Raw genomic sequence first — 21,435 nt, 5'->3', positions numbered from 1 at the left:
GAAATTGAGATGATTAAAAAAGAGTGATTAAAAGCCATCTTGACTAATTAAAGATTACAGCTTACATTGACATAAGTTATGTCTATTTCATACATACCAACAAACAGGATAGTTGTATAGTCTAAAATCATGTTGGATAAAATTTATATATTTATGAATGCAATCCTTTTCTAAAGATTTAGAGATTTTCTATTTGACTTGTCATTTATGAATGTTTTCATTTATGAGCAGCCATTTTCTCTTTTTTTTTTCAATGAGGAGTTTTTACATGTCGATTTAAAGCTATTTGTATGTAGCCATATTTGTGTATGTTTTGTAATGTTCTTGTCAATCATCTTAAGGTGCTATATTGTACTATAATTAACAGTACAATAATGTAAAGGTGTGATGGTATTTATGTTTTGTATTTATATTTCATCAACATTCATCTCCATAGGTAGTGATTTAGAAAGGAGTTATGTCATGTTAACAATACAACCCCTAACTGACCCTACAAGGCAGTAAAGAACATAAACAAAAAATTTTGTATTCATTTTCAATGGTCAACGTGAAGACGTAGACAGTACAAATCACCATACTACCCTCGGTTAGCAGAATTTTCCTTTATCTGAACGGCAGAGTGTCTAGCTTGAGACCAAGCATTAAATCCCCAGCAGGACAGAGGCCATTTTTTGTGTTGCTCCTTTGTATTACATAAGAACTCCCATGAAAACCACAAATATTTCTACACAAGGGAAATTTCATGTTACATATGTTATTGTCTGGGCTCACTCCTCAGTCGGTTTTCTATTTATGTACAGATTTAGACACCTTCAATAACTAGTTTGTGCATATCAAAATATCCTATGAAACCTGTGGTGGACAAGAAAAGTTAAAGTGGGCCAGCAATATTCCTATTGTTACACAGAAAAGGATTTATAGGGACATGTTGGTATAATCATTTATCTACATGGTAGACATGTGCTGAGAGATTCTATAGAACACCATTACGTAAAAAATATCAAATCACAAATACATACATTGCCATATTTTCTTTGCTCATTTCTCACAAAAAATAACATTATATTCTGTAAAACATTTGATTTTTAAATCCCCAACAACATATCAGTAAGCCAGCAAATATGACACAATGGGGATTTTTTAAACATCTGATCGAGATATGTATATATATAGATCTTAATTTATCTAGGTTATTGTAGGGATCATTCCTAATTGACCTATATAGTAAATCTTTTCAGTTTTATCGTACAGTAGTTTGTTTTTAGTTTGTTTGTGTTAGATGTTGGCAGATACAATTGGTGAATGCTATTCTGATGGATTTTCAAGTTTTTACAGAGTTTGAATAAACAATATGATATATGTTTGGTGTATCATTGTATTTTGATCCATATGATAAAAAAATCGGTGTTTCCAACATTCCAATACAGATTAAAGAAACACTTACAAGAAAATATTAGCACCAGACTAAACACCACATCATGACATTGTGATGCCAGATATAACATGATGAATATGACATCATGACATTGTGATGCCAGATATAACATGATGAATATGACATCATGACATTGTGATGCCAGATATAACATGATGAATATGACATCATGACATTGTGATGCCAGATATAACATGATGAATATGACATCATGACATTGTGATGCCAGATATAACATGATGAATATGACATCATGACATTGTGATGCCAGATATAACATGAAGAATATGACATCATGACATTGTGATGCCAGATATAACATGATGAATATGACATCATGACATTGTGATGCCAGATATAACATGAAGAATATGACATCATGACATTGTGATGCCAGATATAACATGAAGAATATGACATCATGACATTGTGATGTCAGATATAACATGATGAATATGACATCATAACATTGTGATGCCAGATACAACATGATGAATATGACATCATGACATTGTGATGCCAGATATAACATGATGAATATGACATCATGACATTGTGAAGCCAGATATATTGAGATGAACCTGACATTATGACATTGTAATTTTAGGTATAAGATGAACATCACATCATGACATTATGGTTTCAGATACAAGATTTTGGGCATCACATCGTGATATTGTGGTGTCAGATATAAAACAATGAACATAACATCATGACATTGTGGTGTCAGATATAATACAGTGAACATGACATTGCTATGTTGCCATGAAGATAGATGAGATGGTGATGTATGTAAGTTGGTGATAGTTAGACACAAAATACTTTTCACAAATTGTTTTTTTCCATTTTTCCCCAACAAAACATGCACTTCCATAGACCTTGACACATATCATATAGAGGTAAAGATGTTAGGCATGTGTAACAGGTACATATCTATTACCCAATAATTTTAAACAGTGACAGTAATAATGTGAGTGCATTCAGTAACATTTCCATGTAGATGAAAACATGAAATCAATGTAGGGGTGTACATTAGGAAAGAAAACTATTTATTCTGAGTTAAATATTTATATCAGGCACAAGTGGTTTTCATTAATTTTTTTCCAATTAATCATGAATATATTGATAACATCTCAATTAAGTTTGCAGTAATCCCCATGAAAAATTTAAATCACACAAAAGTCATTTTATAAAGGGTTAATGTTTGTAATATAGTTCTGGTTTTTTTTTTTTAAGAAAAGGACATAAACTTTTATGTAGATGTATAATCATGTGTTTGTTTTACATTCCCACAGTGTCACCATGGAAACTTGTCTGAGTTATTCTGACATTCTATCTATTTTGACATCGATGCCTACCTGATATCAAAAAGTTGATAGAACATCAGCATAATTCGAACTACATGTAAACCAGTGTGTTTTCAGTTATAAGGTTTGAGACTTTGATCTAAAATTAATATGAATACAAACATGGTACCCGAAAAGTTTACAGCTTAAAGGCATCAAATGAATCTTGTTATACTGTATAAAAAACAAAGAATTATCACTAGTTACTATTGAGGCTTATTCTCTGTATGTACTTACAAACAATGGTACTAGGGCAAAGTTTGTCTTACAGGATATATAGTTCGTGAGAATACCTGAAGCTATGTATACTGTCTCTATAACAAATATGATTCACAAGAGTCACACGGTCATTTTTACAATCAAAGTATGTCAGCAATCAGGACTAATCTTGTCTAAGTAGCCCATAATGAGTCACTAATCACAACTAACAGTAAACCTGGGGCTCCACTAATCCAGGACAAACTCACTGGCCAGGATAATAATCCCACTCACACTGACCTACTAAACTATCAGTTCTAATCCTTTAGTATACCAATTAAACATCGTCATAATTGTGTATGTAGAGAACGTTTCTTGGCTTTGTTTAACACTGTATATATTTTATTAGTATGACAGAAGATGGTTTTCCTGAGTTTGGAGCAGGAAGAGAATACCTATACATGTATATACAAGTGAAATAGATATGACATTAACAAGAAACAATCCAATTTTCTTTTCATTACATATTTGAGTTGATCCAAATATATAACAAATCTGCCTACGAAAAAGGGACAGGATACATTACCATGTTTTTTGAAGTCAAATAGGTATTACATAACTTTTGAAATTATGACCACCCCATCATGAATTGGCCATTCAGGATAAACAATAAACAACTTTTTTATATCATTGTCTGATAGGAATCATTGTCCTACTGGTATTTACAGAACACCTGTGTTCATCAAAGAATTGAAAAAAATCAATTATACTTATTAAATTCATTTGCTTCATATTGTCTATATTGATGATCTACAATATATTGTCTATATTGATGATCTACACCTACAACATATTGTCTATATTGATGATCTACACCCCAACATATTATCTATATTGATGATCTACACCTACAACATATTGTCTATATTGATGATCTACACCCCCAACATATTGTCTATATTGATGATCTAGACCTACAACATATTGTCTATATTGATGATCTAGACCTACAACATATTGTCTATATTGATGATCTACACCCCAACATATTGTCTATATTGATGATCTACACCTACAACATATTGTCTATATTGATGATCTACAACATATTGTCTATATTGATGATTTACAACCCCAACATATTGTCTATATTGATGATCTACAACATATTGTCTATATTGATGATCTACAACATATTGTCTATATTGATGATCTACAACATATTGTCTATATTGATGATTTACAACCCCAACATATTGTCTATATTGATGATCTACAACATATTGTCTATATTGATGATCTACAACATATTGTCTATATTGATGATCTACAACATATTGTCTATATTGATGATCTACACCCCAACATATTGTCTATATTGATGATCTACACCCCAACATATTGTCTATATTGATAATGTACACCCCAACAATATAACAAGTACTTGTCTATTTATAGCAGTAAAAACTTTTCATTGTTAAAACCAAGATGACTACCTGTCAGAAAATGTGGTTTTCCTAATCTGTCACAGTATATGAAGGGTTCTACAAGAACCAATGTTCACCATAATAGGAAATGTGAGAAAGATCCATCCAGTACTTAAAACACAACAATAACAATAACAGTTTAAGGACAGACAACAGAGCATGGATGAAGTGTAAACGGAACAGTCTGATGATAATGGGCTAATAAGACCTACCTGGTTTCCAGCAGGGGTGGTCATGAGGCTTGCTGTCAGCATTGTACCAGATCAGCTGTCGACACCCATCATACGCCATGGAATATTCATCATCACCTATACCATATCCTTCCTACAAGATTGAAGGAAATTTAAAAGCAATCTATAGGTTATTTACTGTTTTAGGGTTTAGTCACAATTGATACTGTTTAAAGCTGACTATGGAAGTCAAAAAAATTTCCATGTTGAGATAACAAAATACATATAGTTTTTAGAATGATTCCGAGATCTCCTCCACTAAGCTAATGCTATCTTCAAGCCATTGTATCAAAGGAAGTAGCAAGCATTTTAGTCCAACCCTTATTTGGAAACATATATGGGCATCCAAGGGTAAAAAAGACCTGCAGTCTGTCAAACCAGACACATTATTTCAATGACTGTGCAATGCCACTAATAGCTACATTGCATAAGAACATTTACTTGCTTCCAATTGTTTTTATACCTAGTGAATGAAGAACCTGGTAATGGACACTGAATATGTATCTATGACAAATAGATACAATATTAGCCAAATAACAGAAATACACATTTATTTACATTACAATTTACACACTGCCATGCATTTTCGAGGAAAAAAACACCCAACATACCGACAAATTAATAACTACAAAAAACCCTGTCTTGTTTTTCCAGAGTACAGACACAAATTCCTGCATATTAGGCTTTGCTATTTTCAGTCATTTCCTTCAGAGAAAGAGTTGACTAGTCTAATTTTACACAATCTACGACAGGTCACCACTTTGCATGCGTTTCACTAGTCAAGCATTTACATCACCAAGATTGCGAAAACATAAACAAATAAAAATCTTACTGAGGTGATAAAAGCCAGGATAACACAGAGTCCAGATAAATTACAACTCAAAGGCCATTCATAAGAAACAAAGACCAATGCAAAAGAAAGAAGTGTTAAAGTTCACTTAGTTACGTCAGAAACACTAATGGCAGAACTACTTACATGGTTAAGAAAACTGCTGTCTTTAGTAGCCCAGCCGATCTGCATCACTCCATCTGTTATAATTGTAACCTCATAGTACCATATCCCTGTGTCTACCTGGAAGGTACAGCGCACGCTCTCGAAGGAAGAAGCATCACTCCTCGCCTGTAAAGGAGACAAGTTCAGAAATCAAAGTAAGTCTCAGATTTGGTTCATTAATACCTATAGTATAGAATTCACCATGAAATAATATTTTAGCAAAAAACTACTTTTTTTCCACTTTATTAGCATAAAATGATTACATAGAATTTTGTTTTAATTCACCATGAAAGAATTAAGAATATCTAGTAGTATTTATATCTGTAACTGACAAAGATCTGAAATTGTACAAAATGTACAAAGCAGGGTTCAAGCATTATTAACACCTTCAATCTTAATGAACACTTCAGCTGACATGACAGAATCGATTTCTGGTAACTGATAAGGGAATTCATAATCAATTTATGTACAAAATGATCAGTTCCGAAGAGAAGGAAACATATTTCCAGAAACACTTCAATAAAATGATGAAAATAAAGAGGAATCACTATATGCTTTAAATGTCACTTAAATGTTTGATACTGATCCTAAGGTAAAGGTATCTGAGCAATGATGCTGAATCAGATTCAATAGCCTTGACCTTGGTATCCTGGGAGAATCCCACTGTGGTACTTTCATACCTTCACTTTGTCAATTATTTTAATCATGAAATGTTGTCAACAGAGACACTGAGATAGGACAGAAGTAAAGGAATGAAATTGGTGTGAATAATGCAGTCTAGTCATCTATAATATAACTGGGGTAAGAAAACCTAAACTAATGTACAAAATAATGTCAGATTATTTTTTTTCATTAAGTAAGACTGGTTGAAAATTAAAAAAAAAAACAATGTTTAATAATAAGTCTATTAAATTGTTCCAAGGGAGATAACCATGTCTACAATAACATCGGAAAGTCTGATCCCAGTTTCTGCATGTTCCTTCATATAAGAATATTCCCTCTAAATTTATCACTAGGATTACATTACTGAAATTGAAAAGGAAACTTTTCGCTGATGTTCAAATACATGCTTTAAAAGTTTTTTGACAGCCATTGAACCACAATTGTGTAACTTACCTCTGTGCCATCTGGTGAAATCTTGAGGTATTCACTGACATCATTACTATTCAACATCACATTAACAGCACTCAAGTCCTCAGCCTCATGGGAAAATTTGTGACCCTGGATTTTATAATTTATTCTTTTCATAAACAATACATAGCAGCATGTATGAAAACTGAGCTGTAACTAAAGTATCAGAAAACTGATATATCTTGTTTGCCTATCAGATTAAGAAATCATCTTATCTTAACAAATAATCAGATTTTCTGAAATGAAGCCACAGTATTTTGCTTTCTGAATAAAATAAAATGAAAAAGACCACTGGTTTGGAAATCATTATAACCTCCCATCATTCACAAATCAGAATTGTTTATTTGATATACAGAAAAAGACAGATTACCTCAGTGATGACTGTCAGTGATTCCAAGGCAACAGCAATTAGCAACAGCAAGGGTAGAGAAAAATGAAAGGATTAATCACAGAGTATTCCAAGTAAAATCTAAACTACACAGGTTAACCCATCGTATACCTGTTTAACTACACAGGTTTACCCATCATATACCTGTTTAACTACACAGGTTTACCCATCATATACCTGTTTAACTACACAGGTTTACCCATCATATACCTGTTTAACTACACAGGTTTACCCATTGTATACCTGTTTAACTACACAGGATTACATACTAAAACCTGTTTAAAATCTAAACTACACAGGTTTACCCACTGTATAACTTTTTAACTACACAGGATTACATACTAATACCTGTTTAACTACACAGGATTACATACTAATACCTTTTTAACTACACAGGATTACATACTAAAACCTGTTTAACTACACAGGATTACATACTGTAAACATGTTTAAAATCTAAACTACACAGGATTACCTACTGTACACCCAGTTAATATCTTAACAACACAGGTTTACCAACTGTACACCTAGTTAATATCTTAACTACACAGGTTTACCCTCTGTATACCCAGTTAATATCTTAACTACACAGGTTTACCAACTGTACATCCAGTTAATATCTAAACTACACAGGATTACATACTGTAAACATGTTTAAAATCTAAACTACACAGGATTACCTACTGTATACCCAGTTAATATCTTAACAACACAGGTTTACCAACTGTACACCCAGTTAATATCTAAACTACACAGGATTACCTACCTTATACCCATTTACCATCAAACATCAACAGGCATAAACCAATTTAACCTGAACATATCATATATTATTACTTACTATGAAACTTTATCCAATTTTATTGATAAAACTGCTCACTATAAACTAAGGCCGAACAATGTTTACCATGGACTTTCTCATCTAGGATTCATCAGGTTACAATTATTGTATTCCCATCATGATTTTTATTCAAAGCAACTTACAGAGATTATCCAGGCACCATTTGGCACAGAATCCAACCTCTCGTTTCTGATAATCTGAGTTCTTCCACCATTTCTCGAGATTCTCTATTTGGTTTGGGGAATTTCTCTGTAGAGCCCTATTAATTGTTGCCTTGTTTTCACCTGAAATGTACAGTATACATACTTATAATTAATTTGCTTAAGTTTTACCCACCCAATACACAGTAGTGGGATAGGTCTGTACAGCTGTACTATCAACTCTTTAATCAATCATTTATTCAAGGCTGGATTAGAACAGTATACACTTCATAATGTTCACAGATATATCAATAAGCATGTACAACACAACAAAGAACAAGATCACTCCGGCATGTCTGATCTATGTCACTACTAGTATGTTTTACTTACTCGTCTGTGCAAACTTCTCCAATGCTACCAAGGAATGAAGTATGACTACAGAAGGCAGTGACATGTCCTACAACACAACATTATACACAAAATTAAGGCTGAAAAGGATTTAGATAACACGACATAAAAGCTGGTCATTCAAAATTAGAGCACCTGCATTAAAGTAGCAAATTTAATTTTTAACATGATATGTCCGTTCGTTCTTTGTTTATAATTTCTGTAAGACTTAATCAGTTTCTGACAAAACTTTAAGAATTAAGAATTCTTTACAGGCTTCATACTACTAAAATTTATCTAATACATTCCAAATGCTGTAAATAAACTGGGCAAGCATGATGTAATTTCCAGTATAATTTACCATTGTTTATGGAACATATGATGAGGTACCATTTGTGAAACAAAGGATCCAACTCTGTTCAGATCATTTTGATGTAATACTGAAGATGTTTAATTGTTTCAATAATGACTAAAAGATTACAGTCAGGCCCTTACATACTTACTAGATTTCCCAGTAAGTAATCCATTACTCTAGAAGTCAAAAGAGCGATACTGTTTGGTCCTGAAATTTCAGAGTTCATTAGAATTAGAAAGGAGTCATCAGAAGATGACAAATCCTCAAAAATCAAGATGAAATAATGGATGGAACCATATCATATAATGAAATATCAATTTATAAAAGGTAATCTTAAAAGGTCTACTGCAAGATGTATACTGTATTTGAAAAGAAAAGGTACCAATGCTCATATCCAATTGATATCATGTACCAAATCTAAAGTAACAGGCTTTAATTATCTGAAATAGCAACAGGGCAATAACTGCATTGAAACGAGTCAACATGGCAAGCAAAAGTAAGGTCAATGCTTCATCTTATACTGATGAACAAATTGTCGTAGGCTTTGACTCGATAAAAAAGCAAAAAATTTATATATGTAGCTCAATATGCACAGGGACCTCATATATTCTTATCTACAAGGTCTTCATATGTTATTCAGTACTATCTATGGAGAACTCAATGTAACCGTCTATAGGGAATTTATATATAATTACATGTATATACTACTTACCTGCTAATTTTTCTGCTAAACAACCAAGGACAACTCCATTATTCCTATGGATCTGACGAAAAGTGTTTAAATTTTTGGCCCCTGGTTCTTCGTTGGTCAAATTCATCTTTTCACATAAAATCAATGTTGTTTCCTTAGATTTGAGAAAAAAAAACATGAAAGAAAAAACATTTGCTTTTTTTAATTTATAAGATTTATAAGATAAAAGAATTAAGACTAGTGAGATACCTGAAAATCTATATTTCAAAACATCACAAGAAAACAATTTGATATATGATATATGCTGGGTGGTTAATTATCTGATATCTACCAGTATTAAAGTAATGATGCTGGAAGAGCATTCTGTTTACAATGCTGTATTACCATAACTTGAAGACATGCCATTTTACCTTGGTTGGAAGAGGACATTCATCTAAGAGTAGAGTAACCACAGCAGGTCCTAAAGGATCCTGTATAGGTATAGAATAGATCAGAGAGTTGACCATATCCAGCCATCCACTCTGTGACTCAGCTACTTCCTGTAGACACAGCATCGCCTGTGGTGGTTCCCTCTCACTGTCAACATATGTCAAACTAGTCAAACACTCAAAATCACTCCCTATCCACATTCTACTTCATCAATTTCAGACAAGATCTATATTTAGATCTGACATTTATTGTTTGAGATAAAAACTCAGTTGATGGTGACATAGTTACATTTAATTTCTGATGATGTGAAATAAAATAGAGTTAATAATATCATTAGGTACAATCAGTGATTGATATATCATTTATTCACAGAAGAAGTGGTGTCAATAATTCAATTTAATGATATATCTATATCTTTAATTTAACTAATATCAATAAATAAGAGTTTCTAATGATATTTAAGCACTAAATGAACTATTGATATGATTAATTCAGTTAATGATATCATTAAAGGGGAAAAAATGATACCCAAGGGTTTAGCTCATATTAAACTTGTTAACCATTTATTTAATGACGTTATTGCATGATAAATTCCAACCAGTATGGATAAATATTAAAACTGCACCCCATACTTATATATGTATGTGTTAAGTGCTTTTATTCTGGATTCAAAATGTAAATGAAAATAAAAATGTCACTTTTTCAAACAGAAGCTAAATCTAGAAGAGTTTTATTCTGATAACAATTCCTTTGGTTTTCATTTTCTCAATATATGTATGCATTAACCACATATCAGGAAATGAAATGAAAAAAAAAATTCTACCTTTTCATAGAATCATCTGAAAAGCAATATGCTACCTTTTTATATTACACCTTTGTTGATAAACTGATACATTCATTTGTTTACATACTTATCTACAAGAGAACGAATAACAGCAAGTGTTTCCAGCACAAGTGCATCTACAGGCTTTCTCTCTCTTGATCGCCAGCCTCCAGAGGATGTCGGCCTGTGGGCACCCATTCTTGAATCTGTCTGCACAGAATGCTGCCCCCTTGTACTTGTCTCAGAAGACATGAGACTTGACACAACATTGCTACCTCTTCGATTGTCTCTGTTGTTGGTCTTATCTTTACAAATACATGCTCCCATTTTCCACACCAATGACTGCAGTGCTGATTTCAGCAGTCCTCTGTTTTGTATTGCACTTCTAAAAACGCTATGCAATATCCAAAATGTTACAATCATACCATATCGTATTTCTTGTCAAGTTTGAGGTTCACAAATATAATTTCCCTGGATGGCCATGTTTTTTTCCAGTTGTTAAGACCTGAAAACAACAACATAACAACGTAGAAACAACTTAAAATATGCCATTCAAATACTGGATTTAAAGCTGTTCAACAACTATCTAGCAAATGAAATCATTATGTATACTGTACAGTAACATAAATATATCAATGCATTATCACAAAATTAAGAACAGTCGGAGTGCAGATAAGGTGGCAAATGTGAGCAAAGAATAATCAAACGTTTCCTCAAAGTGCGATTATAGGAACAGACATATATATGAAATACCATAATTATTCGATACAAATGAAAAAAGCACCTGAATGTCACACTATAATGAAGTAAAACAGTTTTCATCATCTACCTGCTCAATGTAGGAAGAGAAACTAGTACGACGTCGTCCATGTTGGAATGACGAAAAGTACCATGGGAAATTGGTTTATTAATTATATTTTCGTGTATCTGGATAAAGTGATATTAACATTGATTGAATACACTAAATTGGCACAATATATTATGGTCTAATGCAGTATCTGAATAGCTTATACAAAATGAAAATAATAAAAGCGGGCACCTGACAACGGAAGTTGACATCGGCCATATTGGATTTGCTGAAAACGGGAAAACGATGGCGGAATCAACAGAACGAAAACTGGAGGTCCAAACAGACACCAATAGCTTCACCCTTAAAGGAAGATCATGTGAAATGTCAGCCTATTCATTTATACCCACGAAAAGGGAAGATCCTGCGGAGAGGACTGTTTTCAACACCCCTAAAGATGTACGTAAATAATAAAGGGACATGTTTCTTTGTGACGAGGGCTTGTAGTTGGATGGTATACTATATGTCAAGTAATAGTATGCTATAACTAGTGATAGATCTAGTATGCCGTAACTAGTAATAGTATACCATAACTTGTAAAACTATACCATACAAGCCCCCATCCTCAGAAACATTGTAACATGTCCCTTATTCCTATAATATAAGAGGCCGCTGTCTCGCCGTGTAAAACCTCTAGCATTGTTGGAGTACATGTCCCTGTGATATAAATAAACAATATTGCCATGCTCATGGTTTGCAATGAGTCGCAGGGCATTCAGTCCTTTTCTTTTTGATAATCTGACAATGTCCGGGTCTTACCCTTGGCACAACCCCGCATATCGGTAATAAGCCTGCACTTAAGATGTTGCTACTAGATTCTACTTTGAGAAATGTTAATGGTTCTGACCAAATGTAATTATTATTGGTATCAGTCAGAAATTCAAATTTGTTTCCATAGTTAATAAATATGCAAGTAGGCTTGAAGTGAAAATTCATAACTGATTATTGGGAATGTTATTTTACATGTATATCAAGAAACTCCAAAAATCTTAAATATAAGCAGACATTATACTATAGTTCCAACACCAGACTATAGTTCCAACATCATACTATAGCCCAACATTATACCATAGTTCTAGCATCAGAATGTCACTTTAGTTCAGACATGTGTCACTATAGTATCGACATTATACTATAGTTCCAACATCAGACTATAGTTTCAACATTCTATTAAACATTTTGTAGTTCCAACATCAGACTATAGTTCCAGTTTATACTATAGTTCCAATGTTGTACTGTAGTTCCAATTTTATACTATATTTCCAATGTTATACTGTAGTTCAGATGTTATACTGTAGTTAAAATGTCAGACTTTAGTTGTAACCAGGGTTTTCCATAAGAGCCAGTCGCCAGCCAATTTGACCGGCTACTTTGATCATTTGGCCGCCTACACCAATCCAGTTCTGTAATAATGTTCCATACACGACTACACGTAAACAACAGGACAGCCTCCTACTTTCACTACACAGCCTACTACTAACAAAATTATGGAAAACCCTGGTTGTAACATCAGACTAAAGGTCAAACAATTCACTATACCAACATTAGACTATATTTCAAACATTTAATTATGTTTTCAACATAAGACTATAGTTTCAATATTAGAACACAGTTTCAACATCACACTCTAAATTCCAATGTCACATTATAGTTCACACAACAGACTATAGTTCCAACACTAGAGTGAACATTTATTTCAAATGTCAGATGTACTAGACATGTGCAGGATATCATATTGTCAGGTAGATGATTTTATAATTTTGTAACTAGATATGTTATGACAATGATAAAGAATGGTCAATTTGATGCTTGTTTTCCAGGTATCTATAGCTGTGGCTGAGGTAACAGAGCCCTATACACAATATAGTGTTATTAGTGTGTGTCAGTTACCATGGCTTTTTGTTTGTTCAAAATATATATTGCTTGATTTGCATGTGCTTACATTTGCTTTCAAAACAAGAAAAGAATTTTGCTTTGCAGAACAGGTGTATATATGTTAACATTATGAAGAGATTTGGTGTTTGTTTTTCTTCCCAAATTGTTGTTATTTTCACTGAAACACTGGAACACTCAAAAGTTGCATGTGGAGTGAAGCAAGTTTAAAGATTCTTTAATAAGCAACCATTTTATAAATAACAGTAAAAACTAATTGCATGTTTAAGGCATTAATTTTGTGATTCATCCCAGTGGTATTTTTCCTTTTATTTCAACCGTTTGTTGTGTTGGTTCTATATCAATTGTCTATTTGCTGAGTTTATTGCCTCGTAACATCCAGGGTCATTTTGAGAGTGCAATTCTTTGCAGCAGCTGGTGGCTACCAACTGAACAACATATGGAAGGCCCACCTCATGCCATCTAGAGCAATTAGGACAGTTTTAAATAGGGTCAACTGGGAGGGCCATGCACAAACTTGAATTCATAATTATGTATAAATGTATGTAAAAATATATATTCGTGTACCTATATCTGTATATGTCTCATTGTTGTAATTACTTTTGGTAAGTGGAAAAAACATGAAAATTCTTATCATTTTATGAAGTGAATTCAAAAATGTTTTGATGGCAGATAGTTTGCATCCAAATAGGAAAGTCAGTAAAGTTCAATTCAGTGACTAGAAAGCATTTCTCTGATTGGTCAAAACTACAAAAATTATATTATTACTTGAAAAGTCAAGTGAATATATAAGATTTTTTACATCCTCATTGTATTGATGATAGAAGTTTATATTGAATTGATAAATTCCTTTATTCACAGGGGAAAAAAAATGTATTTCAAAATTCTATATGTGTCATAATGGTCAGGGAAAATACCCCAAAATTTGCTGTACTGTATTAGTAGCTTGGTCAGTTAAGAGCTAGTTGATTAAGTAATAAAAATGGTGGCTGGAAAAGCATGATTGAGTTGTGTGAGTGGTGGAGGTGAGGAGTAAACATATATATAGTCACATTTTAATCTGATAATGATGGAAAGAATATATGTTTGCACTGAATCAGGATAATGATAGAGTGAGTAGATAGTTAAACTGAATCATTAGAATAACAAAGGGGATATAAAGTTACACTGAGTCATGAGCATGATGGAGGGGATATAAAGTTTCACTGAGTCATGAGCATGATGGAGGGGATATAAAGTTACACTGAGTCATGAGCATGATGTAGGAGATATAAAGTTACACTGAGTCATGAGCATGATGGAGGAGATATAAAGTTACACTGAGTCATGAGCATGATGGAGGGGATATAAAGTTACACTGAGTCATGAGCATGATGGAGGGGATATAAAGTTACACTGAGTCATGAGCATGATGGAGGGGATATAAAGTTACACTGAGTCATGAGCATGATGGAGGAGATATAAAGTTACACTGAGTCAAGAGCATGATGGAGGGGATATAAAGTTACACTGAGTCATGAGCATGATGGAGGAGATATAAAGTTATGTTGAGTCATGAGCATGATGGAGGGGATATAAAGTTACACTGAGTCATGAGCATGATGGAGGAGATATAAAGTTACACTGAGTCATGAGCATGATGGAGGAGATATAAAGTTATGTTGAGTCATGAGCATGATGGAGGGGATATAAAGTTACACTGAGTCATGAGCATGATGGAGGAGATATAAAGTTACACTGAGTCATGAGCATGATGGAGGGGATATAAAGTTACACTGAGTCATGAGGATGATGGAGGGGATTTAATGTTACACTGTTACACTGAGTCATGATAATGATGGAGGAGATATAAAGTTACACTGAGTCATGAGCATGATGGAGGGGATTTAATGTTACACTGTTACACTGAGTCATGATAATAATGGAGGAGATATAAAGTTACACTGAGTCATGAGCATGCTGGAGGAGATATATTGTTACACTGAGTCATGAGAATGATGGAGGGGATTTAATGTTACACTGAGTCATGATAATGATGGAGGGGATATAATGTTACACTGAGTCATGAGAATGATGGAATTGAATTAATAGTTACACTGAGTCATGAGAATGATGGAGGGGATATATTGTTACACTGTTACACTGAGTCATAAGAATGATGGAGGGGATATATTGTTACACTGAGTCATGAGCATGATGGAGGGGATATATTGTTACACTGAGTCATGAGCATGATGGAGGGGATATAATGTTACACTGTTACACTGAATCATGATAATGATGGAGGGGAATTATTGTTACCCTGAGTCATGAGAACGATGGAGGAAATTTAATGTTACACTGTTACACTGAGTCATGATAATGATGGAGGAGATTTATTGTTACACTGAGTCATGAGAACGATGGAGGGGATATATTGTTACACTGAGTCATGAGAATGATGGAGGGGATATAATGTTACTGAGTCATGAGAACGATTGAGGGGATATATTGTTACACTGAGTCATGAGCATGATGGAGGGGATATATTGTTACACTGAGTCATGATAATGATGGAGGGGATTTATTGTTACTGAGTCATGAGAATGATGGAGGGGATATATTGTTACACTGAGTCATGAGAATGATGGAGGAGATATAATGTTACTGAGTCATGAGAATGATGGAGGGATTTATTGTTACTGAGTCATGAGAATGATGGAGGGGATATATTGTTACACTGAGTCATGAGAATGATGGAGGGGATATAATGTTACTGAGTCATGAGAATGATGGAGGGATTTATTGTTACACTGAGTCATGATAATGATGGAGGGGATATAATGTTACTAGGTCATGAGAATGATGGAGGGATTTATTGTTACTGAGTCATGAGAATGATGGAGGGATATATTGTTACACTGAGTCATGAGAATGATGGAGGAGATTTAATGTTACACTGTTACACTGAGTCATGATAATGATGGAGGGGAATTATTGTTACACTGAGTCATGAGAACGATGGAGGAGATTTAATGTTACACTGTTACACTGAGTCATGATAATGATGGAGGAGATTTATTGTTACACTGAGTCATGAGAACGATGGAGGGGATATATTGTTACACTGTTACACTGAGTCATGATAATGATGGGGGGGATTTATTGTTACACTGAGTCATGAGAATGATGGAGGGGATATATTGTTACACTGAGTCATGAGAATGATGGAGGGGATTTATTGTTACACTGAGTCATGAGAATGATGGAGGGGATATAATGTTACTGAGTCATGAGAATGATGGAGGGATTTATTGTTACACTGAGTCATGATAATGATGGAGGGGATATAATGTTACTAGGTCATGAGAATGATGGAGGGATTTATTGTTACTGAGTCATGAGAATAATGGAGGGGATATAATGTTACTGAGTCATGAGAATGATGGAGGAGATTTAATGTTACACTGTTACACTGAGTCATGATAATGATGGAGGGGAATTATTGTTACACTGAGTCATGAGAACGATGGAGGAGATTTAATGTTACACTGTTACACTGAGTCATGATAATGATGGAGGAGATTTATTGTTACACTGAGTCATGAGAACGATGGAGGGGATATATTGTTACACTGTTACACTGAGTCATGATAATGATGGAGGGGATTTATTGTTACACTGAGTCATGAGAATGATGGAGGGGATATATTGTTACACTGAGTCATGAGAATGATGGAGGGGATATAATGTTACTGAGTCATGAGAATGATGGAGGGGATTTATTGTTACTGAGTCATGAGAATGATGGAGGGGCTATATTGTTACACTGAGTCATGAGAATGATGGAGGGGATTTATTGTTACACTGAGTCATGAGAATGATGGAGGAGATTTAATGTTACTGAGTCATGAGAATGATGGAGGGGATTTATTGTTACTGAGTCATGAGAATGATGGAGGGGCTATATTGTTACACTGAGTCATGAGAATGATGGAGGGGATTTATTGTTACACTGAGTCATGAGAATGATGGAGGGGATATAATGTTACTGAGTCATGAGAATGATGGAGGGGATATAATGTTACTGAGTCATGAGAATGATGGAGGGGATATAATGTTACTGAGTCATGAGAATGATGGAGGGGATATATTGTTACACTGAGTCATGAGAATGATGGAGGGGATATATTATTACACTGAGTCATGAGAATGATGGAGGGGATATATTATTACACTGAGTCATGAGAATGATGGAGGGGATATAATGTTACTGAGTCATGAGAATGATGGAGGGGATATAATGTTACTGAGTCATGAGAATGATGGAGGGGATATAATGTTACTGAGTCATGAGAATGATGGAGGGGATATATTGTTACACTGAGTCATGAGAATGATGGAGGGGATATATTGTTACACTGAGTCATGAGAATGATGGAGGGGATATATTATTACACTGAGTCATGAGAATGATGGAGGGGATATATTATTACACTGAGTCATGAGAATGATGGAGGGGATATAATGTTACTGAGTCATGAGAATGATGGAGGGGATATAATGTTACTGAGTCATGAGAATGATGGAGGGGATATATTGTTACACTGAGTCATGAGAATGATGAAGGGGATATATTATTACACTGAGTCATGAGAATGATGGAGGGGATATATTATTACACTGAGTCATGAGAATGATGGAGGGGGTATAATGTTACTGAGTCATGAGAATGATGGAGGGGATATATTGTTACACTGAGTCATGAGAATGATGGAGGGATTTATTGTTACTGAGTCATGAGAATAATGGAGGGATATATTGTTACACTGAGTCATGAGAATGATGGAGGGATTTATTGTTACTGAGTCATGAGAATAATGGAGGGATATATTGTTACACTGAGTCATGAGAATGATGGAGGGATTTATTGTTACTGAGTCATGAGAATGATGGAGGGGATATATTGTTACTGAGTCATGAGAATGATGGAGGGGATATATTATTACACTGAGTCATGAGAATGATGGAGGGGATATATTATTACACTGAGTCATGAGAATGATGGAGGGGATATATTATTACACTGAGTCATGAGAATGATGGAGGGGATATATTATTACACTGAGTCATGAGAATGATGGAGGGGATATATTATTACACTGAGTCATGAGAATGATGGAGGGGATATAATGTTACTGAGTCATGAGAATGATGGAGGGGATATATTGTTACACTGAGTCATGAGAATGATGGAGGGATTTATTGTTACTGAGTCATGAGAATAATGGAGGGATATATTGTTACACTGAGTCATGAGAATGATGGAGGGATTTATTGTTACTGAGTCATGAGAATGATGGAGGGGATATATTATTACACTGAGTCATGAGAATGATGATACAGTTACACAGATTTGTGACTATGATGGAGGGTATATATAATTACACAAAGTAATGAGAATGGCAGAGATGATACATAAGAATGAATTGGCTGTGAAAACGATGTTGAGGTTTTTGAGTTAATTATGAGAATGACGAAGGGGATAGAAAGAACTGTACAGGTTAACCTACCCACAGTTATACTTAGTTATGGAAGTGGTGGAATTATGGGGAACATGCTTTCTTGAGTATAAGTGTATTTAAGATAGAAATAAAACAAGATTTCAATTTGTTTTGCTTTGAAAAATAAATATCTGGTATTTGCCATGTGTACACTGGATGAAATCTTTACTCAACCCTTTTGTTACTAACAATGTACAGAAGTTTTTAATGAATGATACATGTGTTATGTTGTGGTGTATATATTTAATTGTGGAATATAAGAAAAAATCCATGTGTATTTATCATGATACTAGACTGGGTTCCTATCTTATATTATTTCTGTAATAGGACATTCAAATAAACCATATTAACACCAATATAACCAATGAAATATTGAATTAATTCATACCTGTTTTTATTAATTTCACAATAACATATTCTCATATAAGCAAAAGCACGAATTTCTACTGATTTCCACATCAATTCCCTTAATGTGCATATAAAATGGATGCTTTATTGGAACTTAATCAGAGTGACAGAAAAGCTGAGTACGAACTTGATCTGATTAAAACAGAGATGGAAATTCTATGAAATTTCTAAATTTCTTCTCATGGCTGAGAGATAAAAGATGCTTTCTTCTAAACTATCTTAATTTTACACAAAATAGTTTTTAAAATCTGATCTATATTTAATGTGTTTAACTATAATACTGCATGATAAATGTTTATGTTTTTGTGAAATAAAAATGCTTTGTTTATCTTTAGGAAAGATATCCCTATTCAACATATCAGAGACTTTTTAGAAAACAAGTTGGATTCAACAATAAGCTTCATCGTGATGACAGAGAGCATGCCAAATCTCGGGGTCTTAAGGTCAATGATGAGGTAAGTTGATCACTACATTTAATACCTATGTCATATTTTCTCAGATTCTAAATAAAATCTGAAAAGATTTGCATTTTTAAGTTTTGTTGATAGATTGTAGTTAATTAAATATATTGATCTGAATTTTGATTGAGGCAAGTGATATAAAGGGGCAGAGATGCTGTCTACCAGGATTATATATATAATGATAAAAAGCAGAAATGGATATATCTATTATAGCTGTGCTCAGAATCACATCTACTTTATGGGGTTTACAGGAAAAAGTAAAAGAAGTACCCACCCTCGCTTCCTCGGAGTACGGCCATCGACTGGACATGTGTAGCGACCCTCCAACCAGACAGCATGTGAGGATTGCCCATGTCAAATCACAGTTCTACAGGAGGAACGGGATCACATCATGAGACCTTTAGACTGGTGCTTCCTGACTTCATCTAAGACATCATTGGTTGTGCAATTCATTCATAGACAACATAGCTAACTTACTGCAGGTCATAAAAGATGATGTTGACTTCATTGTTGGTATCTAATAGTGGCTGATATATTTTATCAAGAGTAGGCTAACTTACAGATGCATGTAATTTGGAGTAACGATTAAGGTATTCATGTTAGCATTGTATTCATGTAATGTACATGAAAGCATTATTCCAGAAAAATTTAAGTTCCTGTATTTCAGGAAAATGGGTTGACAAATTTGTTTATTTCCTTGATGATTTTTATTATTTTTATCAAAATTGTGTATACTGTATGTAGTGTTTTATTTATTAACCAATATACAATGTATTGTAAAATCACTTCTTTTTATGGTTTCAAAAAATTACTTTTTCGTGGACACTTAATTGATTTCATAGATAAACATAACCTCAATAAATATACTTGTACTGATCTTCACAGGTTTTGGACATATGAATTAGTAGATTAAGTCTACCCATGAAAATAAATAACTTAACAGTAACTTTTTAGGGGTTTCATGAGATATGTTCCCAGTAGATTGTGGTATGGGTAAGAATTGTACTCATTATCAAGTTTTGTATGGTTGTAGTATTATGAATCATGAAAAACATAGCATGATTTATTAATACAAATTTGATCAGTTTCTTCACTGACAACCTGAGAATTAAGCGTGATTTACCAATTGAAATTTTGGCCTTTCATTAACCGTCAGCTGGAAAGCTATTTGTATACTGTTAATCGTGACTTACCCAAACAAATTTTGTTTGTTTATCAACTGACAGCCTCAGATCAATTGGTAATTTTTTATGTTTCTGACTTAGTGAAGGTGAGACTTGGATATTGAGATATGCTGCTTAAACACCATCAAAAGATAATCAAATTAAATTCAACATACAGGGGCCACACTTAATTACAAATTCATCATCACTGGACACAACCATTGAAGTGTTTTGTTTCCACTGGC

The 21,435-nt window shown here is 33.8% G+C and overlaps 2 protein-coding genes across 2 annotated transcripts in view; one reads left to right on the top strand and one right to left on the bottom strand.

Annotated features, from left to right (window-relative positions):
• The window catches only part of LOC132554255 (RING finger and SPRY domain-containing protein 1-like), a 34,885-nt gene extending 23,582 nt beyond the window's left edge, over positions 1-11,303 (bottom strand). The window contains exons 1-10 of the mRNA XM_060218562.1: positions 10,964-11,303; positions 10,034-10,199; positions 9,645-9,777; positions 9,081-9,139; positions 8,581-8,647; positions 8,194-8,334; positions 7,192-7,202; positions 6,807-6,911; positions 5,673-5,816; positions 4,679-4,790 (exon numbers count right to left, since the gene is read on the bottom strand). Coding sequence (XP_060074545.1) covers positions 4,679-4,790; positions 5,673-5,816; positions 6,807-6,911; positions 7,192-7,202; positions 8,194-8,334; positions 8,581-8,647; positions 9,081-9,139; positions 9,645-9,777; positions 10,034-10,199; positions 10,964-11,298 — 1,273 coding nt within the window. The 5' untranslated portion in view covers positions 11,299-11,303. The remainder of the gene's footprint in view (positions 1-4,678; positions 4,791-5,672; positions 5,817-6,806; positions 6,912-7,191; positions 7,203-8,193; positions 8,335-8,580; positions 8,648-9,080; positions 9,140-9,644; positions 9,778-10,033; positions 10,200-10,963) is intronic.
• Positions 11,304-11,968: 665 nt separating this feature from the next.
• On the top strand, positions 11,969-20,543 carry LOC132554283 (cilia- and flagella-associated protein 90-like). The gene is made up of 4 exons (XM_060218590.1): positions 11,969-12,121; positions 13,543-13,563; positions 19,902-20,021; positions 20,279-20,543. Exons 1-4 carry the CDS (start codon positions 11,969-11,971, stop codon positions 20,420-20,422), a joined length of 438 nt encoding a protein of 145 aa, XP_060074573.1. The 3' UTR covers positions 20,423-20,543.
• Positions 20,544-21,435: the final 892 nt, after the last annotated feature.

The sequence above is a fragment of the Ylistrum balloti genome, unplaced genomic scaffold, assembly GCF_031769215.1.
Source record: "Ylistrum balloti isolate Yb309-2 unplaced genomic scaffold, AGI_CSIRO_Ybal_v1 Utg370388, whole genome shotgun sequence".
Taxonomy (NCBI): Eukaryota; Metazoa; Mollusca; class Bivalvia; order Pectinida; family Pectinidae; genus Ylistrum; species Ylistrum balloti.
The sequence above is the reverse complement of the archived record's forward strand: the minus strand, read 5'-3'. Positions and strand labels throughout refer to the sequence as shown.